This window comes from Lepidothrix coronata, unplaced genomic scaffold, assembly GCF_001604755.1.
Source record: "Lepidothrix coronata isolate B3197 unplaced genomic scaffold, Lepidothrix_coronata-1.0 Scaffold365, whole genome shotgun sequence".
Classification (NCBI taxonomy): Eukaryota; Metazoa; Chordata; class Aves; order Passeriformes; family Pipridae; genus Lepidothrix; species Lepidothrix coronata.
The window spans coordinates 147,597-155,573 of NW_016690545.1; the positions used below are offsets into that span (position 1 = coordinate 147,597).

At 52.2% G+C, this 7,977-nt stretch overlaps 1 protein-coding gene across 1 annotated transcript in view; it reads left to right on the forward strand.

Moving 5' to 3' along the window:
• Nucleotides 1–1,210: 1,210 nt before the first annotated feature.
• Nucleotides 1,211–7,977, forward strand: part of LIMA1 (LIM domain and actin binding 1) — a 23,495-nt gene continuing 16,728 nt past the window's right edge. Inside the window, exons 1-3 of the mRNA XM_017838859.1 lie at nt 1,211–1,344; nt 3,335–3,380; nt 5,446–5,823. Of these exons, the coding sequence (XP_017694348.1) occupies nt 1,226–1,344; nt 3,335–3,380; nt 5,446–5,823 (543 nt within the window). The 5' untranslated portion in view covers nt 1,211–1,225. The remainder of the gene's footprint in view (nt 1,345–3,334; nt 3,381–5,445; nt 5,824–7,977) is intronic.

The window sequence follows — 7,977 nt, forward strand, 5'->3', positions numbered from 1 at the left end:
ACTCCCAGGGCTCCCATTCCAGCCCTGGAGAGGCTCCTCCACTCCCAGTGCCAGCTCCAGTGTTCCCATTCCAGCCCTGGAGAGGCTCCTCCACTCCCAGTGTTCCCATTCCAGCCCTGGAGAGGCTCCTCCACTCCCAGTGCCAGCCCCAGGGCTCCCATTCCAGCCCTGGGAACCGCAGGCTCTGCAGTTGAATTCTCCTGGCCCCAGGCCTTGCAGAATCCCAAGTCTCCCTCATTTCTGAGCAGGTGCATTCCACACCTGTGAGGATTTGGGGAATGTCCTCATCCCTCCCTTTGATCCACTGTTGCCTGAAGGTGTTTCCATTTCCCTGTGACCAGTCCTCCAGCAGACCTGGCCTCAGACCTGGCCTCACACTGGATCCAGAGTTCTGTGACTGTGCAAATCCCTTAAAGGAATTAATGGAAAATGCAAGGAAGAGCTCAGCCCCAGCAGTTGGCATTGTGTGACAGGGGGACCAGGGAGAAAAGAAAAGAGGGGGAAAAAAAAAAAAGGAAAGGCGTTTCCCTACAGGCTTTTATTTTTGTCTTATCAGAGAACTCTTTAAATTACAATCTCCCCTCCTTTCCTCCTCCTCCCCAAAAAGAGAACCAAGCATGTGAAAAAATAAATCTGAGGTGGTGAAAAGCTGGACCAAATCCCGTTTCCAGCAGGATGGGGAGGGAGTGAGAGCTGTTCTTGAGGTGACTGGTGTTATTTAAGTGCCACTGTGGTCACTGTTGTGACAGGAGGGTCTGAGCTCGCGGAGGAAACCGAGAGCGAAACAAGAGCGAATGACAAATGTTTGCACAGGAATTACATCCTCTTAGTTTCATAACTCGAGCCCTCTTACATAAATGCCAGCAGGTTTGGGTTTGAGGGCGCTCTGGGGCTTCCTGGAGCTCCTCTGGGGGTGTGTGTGTGTGTGGGAAACACGAGAGAGTCACTCCGGAATCCTCACTCCGGAATCCTCCGGCCCCTCTCACCCCCTCCTGGAGGCTTTATCAGGGCACCATCTCGGTGGCATCTGCTGAGGAAATTATAATTGGCATCTGCTGCCTTTTTTTTGAGTCAGTTGATGGGTGGGATCCCACGGGGTCAGGGCTGGTGGCACTGGGAGCACCCTCACGGGGACAGCAACAAATCACTCTGAAACCTCCTCCCCGCTCTCCATTCCCGCTGCTGACAACGTTCCTTCCTCCTCACAGGGATCTGGGGAGACAAGATGGAGCCTTCCCCGTTCAGCAGAAGACAATGGGCCTCCCAGTCTTTGAAAATCACTGCCAAGGAGCTTTCCCTGGTCAACAGGAACAAGTCCTCGGCCCTGGCTGAGAGGTTCTCCAAGTGAGTGGGGCTGTGGGGCTGGGAGGTGACAGCTGCTCCCTTGGGCAGGCACTGCTGCACTCACAGTTGCTTTGCTGCTTCAAAACGCCCCAGAGCTGGAGGCACTGAGGTTTCTGGTTTAGGATGTGCTGGGCAAAGGTTGTTCTCCTTGCTGACATTGCCCTGTTTCAGCAGTCAGAGCTGGAACACCTTCCTTCTGCTGAAGGAGCTAAAGGAGGTCGTTTTCTGTCACGCTACCAACTGCAATTTGGAGCTGAGGGGCAGAGCACTGGGATGTGGGAAGCCGTGCCCACTGCCCAGCCACCCTATGGGGGAAGAACCTTTTCCCAATATCCCCTGACTGGGGTAGAAGAGGAACATTACCCTTCCCTTTCCTCTGAGAGATGGATGAAGTGTTAAACCATAAATATTGTACACACTGAGGGGTGGAACCTGCATATGTTTCCTGGAAAAGCTTCTATTTCCTTAAGGAATTATAATAGGATGCAGCTGGGACTTTCAGTGGGATTTGGGGCAACTGAGTCTCCTGGGATGTTGCATTAATAATGGAGCAAAGTTTAGGGGTGTTTGGATCTTGAGTGTGGGGGAAACTGTGTAAGAGAGGGAGAACTGCACATCTCCAAGTTCCTCTGTGGGTCTCTGGGCCAGGGAGAAGCTCTTTGCTGTCACTGCCTCCTTAAGGTAATTTATTCACTCGCTGGAGCTTGATTACAGGACCTGGTCATCTTGCTAAATGTTGATAATCCCTCGAAAAGGGCTTACTGGGAGTAATCCAAACTGCTAGTCCTTAATCAAGCCCTGTCCCCCCTGCACAGGCAGTGTCAGTCCCTTGGAAAAAACACGGTCCTGCTCCCTGACACCTGCAGGGAGGAGGGGAACTTTTCTAAACGCTGGTACCCAAATATTTGTCTGCGAAAACATTTCTTTTTCCGTGCCACATAATCGGTTTTGTCGGGTCACAGGCAGACAAATAGCAACGGGAGGGACCCAAGCAGTGCCCTGGGCTGGGGCTCCTCAATCCTCCCGTGTTTTCCAGGTGGTACTTGACTTAATCCCTGTGTCCCTCTTGGTTGCTTCTCCCAGTATTGATCCCTCTTTCCACAGCAGCACTTTCTCAGCGTGTCCTGTGCAAATTTGGGACCCTTTGTGGGGGCAGAGAGGTGGGTGAGTGTGTTTGCAGGGATTAAAGGGGAGGCAGCAGCCTGCAGCACACTCACAGCTGAGTCAAAGCAGAATTCCACAGATAAGGAAAACAGAAACACCCTTTGCCCAGGCAGACACTGGGGGATGTTCCCTCTCCCCGAAAAGCAGAGCTCTCCCTAAAATGGCGAAATTTGTCCCTAATTTTCACGTTCCAGACACCAAGTGTGGTGCAGGAACAGTGAGGAGCGTGCAGGGACTCCCCCCCGGGGGCAGATTGCAGGGAGTTCCCTGCTCGAGCTCCTTAAAGGACTTTGATTCATGATCCAGGGTGGCTTATCTTGGGAGGGCTGTGATTACCCTTCCTGCTGCCACCCTGGCTCAGCTGCTCAGGAGGCAACTGCTGAATGGGGGCAGTTTCCAGCCCACAGAGTCGGATCCACTGGCACTCAGGGAGGTTTTTGGGGTGTGCCAAGCTGGGATTTGTTCTGGTTCAGCAGCTGCTGGATAAAGAGCTGAGTTATTCCTGCGAGGGGGGCACAGCAGACAGCTGGGTGGCGGAAACAAGGACGGCTATTCCAAGGTAAACTGTCTCTGTTTGGGAAGCAGAGTGCTTAGGGAGTGAGAAACATTAATGGGTGTTATTACTGTAAACTGGGTGGCTGAAAATGTGTCTGTCACTTGGCTTTGTGTCATTTGCTGCTGTTTGTCCAGCCCCTGGTTTTAGTTGATAGATCTGGGGAGTGAGATCCTTGCTGGGGGAAAAAAAAAAAAAAATCCCAGCTGTCTTTTCAGGAGTGTTCAGTCTAAAAAAAAAGTCATTTTTGTTTGGTTTTTCTCCCTCTCAAAGGTATCAGAAAGCTGCTGAAGAAGCCACTGCTGAGAAGAAAAGAAGTGTAAGTGTTTGCATAAGTATTTGTTTCCTTGGGAATGAGCAGAGCCTAGGATCAGGATGGATCACCTGCATCAATGTTGCTGTGACAGCTGATTTTTGGAATATCCAGGTTGCTTGGCTTAGACACAGTGTTTGCTCTTGCCTTGTTCTCCACACCTTCCCCCAGCGTGGAGGGAAGGGAAGGAAAGGAGATGAAGCTTCTGGCCCGAAGCTCTGTTGAATCACCAGTTCACCCCTCAGCAAAAGGCAAACTGAGTTAACCACAAACTGAACACCCACCTCCCGTTCTTAGCTGGAGGCACTTGTGTGGTGCCTCTTCCCTTCTTAACTAAACTGAAAAGTGCTTAAAAGAGGCCTCCAGCCTCTCTAAAATCCCTGTGTGTCTTTGAGAGCTGCAGGATCTTCCCTGAAGTGACTTCCAGGGCTGGAAATGCCCCTGGAGGAGGCAGCACCAACCTTTTTGGCTCTGTTACAGCCTCACACTCCCTCTGTTGCACTTGGTGTTCCGGGGTCAGGGAACCTTGGCTGGAACACCAGGCATGAAGGTTGCAGGGCTTTGTCCTAAGCAGGCCCTCGGGGTAATTAGTATTTAAAAGGACTGCCAGTATTTTCAGGATCTAGAGGAAAGTCGCTGCCTTGAGTTCCTTAGTTCTTGGGGCGTCACTCTTTTGCTGTTTGGGATACAGGTGGGATAAAATAAGCACCCTGAAAATTACTTTTGGGTCTTAAACTCCCGTCATTGCTCGTGCTTGTGTCTGTCAGTCCCCCTGTCATCGGGGAACAGGCAAATCCCAAGCAGGAGGGATTGGTTAGGAAGTGTGCAGGGACTCCAGAGGTGTTCCCATGGAAACCTGCTGTGCAACCTCCAGGATTTCTGTCCCATTACAACACTTCCCTTATCATTTCAGTGCTTTCCTTTCGATGCAGTCAGCAAACAGGCTGATTTTTTTATTATTATTTATTTTTTTTTTGTGGTGGAAGTGTAGGTGGATTCAAGTCAATTTGCAAAGCAGTGTTCAAAATGGGACCAGAAGAGTAATAGGGTGAGAGACTTAAATCCCAATATAGCTGCTAATCCCAGTTAATTCCTGTAAGCCTGGCAGGCCCTGCTCCACTTGCAATGAGTTTGGAGTGGTCTCCGTGGGGGAGAGGCAGGAATCATGCAATGGTGGCAGGTACTGGACTGGGAGGAACCAAACAGGGGCTGGGGCTGCTGCTCTGGGGAGGGGGAGCTGCCTGGAGCACAACTGCTCTGGGAAGGGAGCTATGGAAGCACTTGGATGGGAGCTATGGAAGCACTTGGATGCTCCAGGTGCTCCCTGGAGGGCTGAGGTGTGTTTGTGACCCCCTGGGCCTGTCCCTGGCAGAGCTTTCAGTGGCCCGAGTGGAACAGAAGAAAAATCCCAGCGAATTGCTGGTTATTAGAGCACTGGAACAGGCTGCCCAGGGAGGTCCTGGAGTCTCCCTGTCTGGGGTCATTCCACAGCCTACTTGCTCTAGGTGATCCTGCCTTGGCAGTGGTCCCTTCCAACCCTAACAATTCTGTGATTGATGAGGAGGAGCGGGGGGATGTTTGTTGTGGGTGCTTGGCTGGAGCTTTGTGAAACCCTGGTCAGATCCCTCGGGGCTGAAGTGCTGCTGTTACCCGGGAGCAGAAATACAAAACCCCAAGGGCTGAGAGGTTTCTGAGGACTGATCTGTAGCTTTGGGAAGGCCTGATAACTGTTGAGGACGCTGCAGGGTCGGGCCCTCCCCCGTGGCCGCTCCCTCCTCGTGTGGATTTGGGTCTCATTTCCTTCATATGTGGATTCGAGCCTTTTGTGTGGAATTTAACCCCTCGGGTTTGACTCCCATTTTGCCTTATAAGGCCATCCTGTTTGCTCACTTCCTGACTTTTTTCTCCTCTCCCCCCCCTCCTTCCTTCCCTGTCCTGGATGTTTCTCCATGTGGCACAGCTGGAACTGTTCACAGCTGGCCGGGAGCGGGAGCGGAGCCCTCGCCTTCCCCCCGCATACGGGAAAGGAAGCGCTCGGGAGAGCTCGGAACTAACTCCTTGTCCCTTGCAGAACGCGGAAAACCTGCCCCCTCACTTCACCAGGGGCAATCTGAGCGTGCTGAAGAAGAAGTGGGAGAAGCCGGCGCTGGGAGCCGAGTCCGGGAGGGAATCGCTGCGGGGCGGCCGCGCTGAGCTTCGGCACAAGGTCGGGACCGGCCGCGCTCCTTCCCCATCCCCGGGGGCTGGAGCTGCCCCCGCCGACGGCTCGAAGGCCAGAACCCGCTCCCCGGAGGGTGCCAACATGGAAAACTGCGTGAGAGAGCCCAGGGAGGGGGAAAAGCCCGAGGCCGGCGAGGGCGCGGAGCCCCCGGGCAGGATCGAGAAGTACAACGTGCCCCTGAGCAAGCTCAAGATGATGTTCGAGAAGGGCGAGCCCCCCCAGCCCAAGGTAAGGGTCGCTCCTTTCCCAAAATCCCGGGAGCAGCTGGAGCCGCTGCCTCCGGGGAGCACCGGGAAAACCCCGGGAGGGAGTGGCTCCGGCTCCGGGCTCCGCAAATCTCGTGGGCATTGTTTCGGGGAGGTGGAAAAGCAGAACATCGTGGGGTTTAATAACTCACACCGCGGTGGGAACGACTTGCTCGAGCCTCTCGAGTGCGTGCGGGACGCCGGGAGCTGGGGCAGCTCGTGGCGTGGCTCGTTGGGGTGAAATGGTTCTGCTCCTGGAAGGGTCCGGTTGAAGGGAGAAAAGGGAATTTATTAGGTTGGGATTGTTTCTGCCTCGCGTGAGGATTGTGGTGAGTTACATAAGCAGGAATTGTGCAAAAATACATATATATATTTATACATTTATATATGTATATCTTTATATATGTATATCTTTATATATGTATATCTTTATATATGTATATTTATATATATATTTATATATGTATATATTTATATATGTATATATTTATATATGTATATCTTTATATGTTTATATATTTGTACATTTATGTATTTTTATTCGTTTTATATATTTACGTATTTTTATCTGTACGTGAAAGAAGAAGTAACTGAGGTGAGCTCAGCAGTCAAGCTGAAGCGCTGAGGAGTGAGAGGTTTTGATATCTGGATCAGGAGTCACACACACACACACATATATATATACACACATACACACATATATACATATAAATATGCATTGTGAAATACTCCCATCTTTTCCTCGCTCTTCCCACATCCCTGGATCTTAACAAATGTTTCTTATCGGGAAAAAAAAAATTAAAAAATCCCTCAATCCCTCACCGGGGGGGAAAACGAAGCCGAGATGGCCAGAGCAGCTCCTGCCCTCGCTAGTTTTGACTTGCAAATGCTCAGGGCTCGCATTTTTCCTCCGACTGCTCATGAAATCCGATCCCGCGTGTGGACTCCGAGTGTCCCCGGGGGGGGGGAATTGCTCAACTCCAAAATGAGTTGCATATGCCGGGGACTTGAAACGCGGGTCCCGAGGCCCCGATGCGGGTGGATTTTCCAGTTTTTCTCATCGTTTCCCCTCCTCCTGCCTTTGTTCTGCTGCGGGTGGGTTTTTCTCGAAGCGTCGGGGTAAAACGAACACATTTTGGGGCAGCGATTTAGGGCTCGGCGGAGCCAGGCGGTGCCGGAGCCAGGTTTGGGGTCCGCGCGGAGTCGTTTCACAACTCTGGATTTTTTGGAGCCTTTGTCATGCTGCGAGAGCTGCCCACCCTGTCCCCCGTGGGGAGGGCGATGTCCCGCCAGCCCTTCCCTGAACTCGGGATTCATCGCTCAGGATTCCGCTGGAATCCCGCAGATGGGCTTCGAGTGACTCTGTCTCGGGCTGGGGAGTAAATCGGTTTGGACCCGAGTGAATGTGAAGCTGATGGGTTTTGTCGAGTTTGGTAATTCAGGCGTTGTTAAGAACCAGCTAAAACACAGGAATGGAGGGAGGGACTGGCCAGGCTGGGTTCAAAGTCCCTCTCCCAAATTAATCCGTCAGTCTTTAATTTTACAAGGGGAAAAAAGGCACACGGAGTGATGGGAAGTTAAGGACTGGGGGGGGGAGTTAAATTCCTGGTCCTGGGAATCGATCTGAGGGCAGGAGGGTGATGTCATGTCCTGTGCAGTGAGGGGAGCTGGCACTGGGGGGACACAGCTCTGGTTCAGTGGAGTGGAAGCCACCACAGCCCTGCTGTGAGTGTGGCCAAAGCAGCTCTGCAGTTGCCTCTTCCCACTTCTTTCCTGAGGCTTCTCCTGAGCAAGGCTCCATGGAATCTCCAAGGAAAATACCCCTGTGACCACGGAGTCCGACTGTAAATTCAGCTGAGGGATGGAGGCTTTCCTGGGAATTTACTTCAGGTGCAAGTGCTGTCAGAGCTTTCCTGACAAAACATCTGGGTGAACTGGAACAGTAAATGGACCTTCCTGGTCCCTGGGCAGGTCTGGGGCAGGAATCCAGATTAGAGCCTGGATTTCCTGGTTCCACCTCCCTCCCTGAACAAACCTACTCTCGTTTTCAGGTTTAGAAGCAAAACCTCCCTCTTTTGTTCGTTTATTCTGCAACGGGAGAGGTGGCAGATCCTCCCCTGTTGCGTTTTCAGGGGAA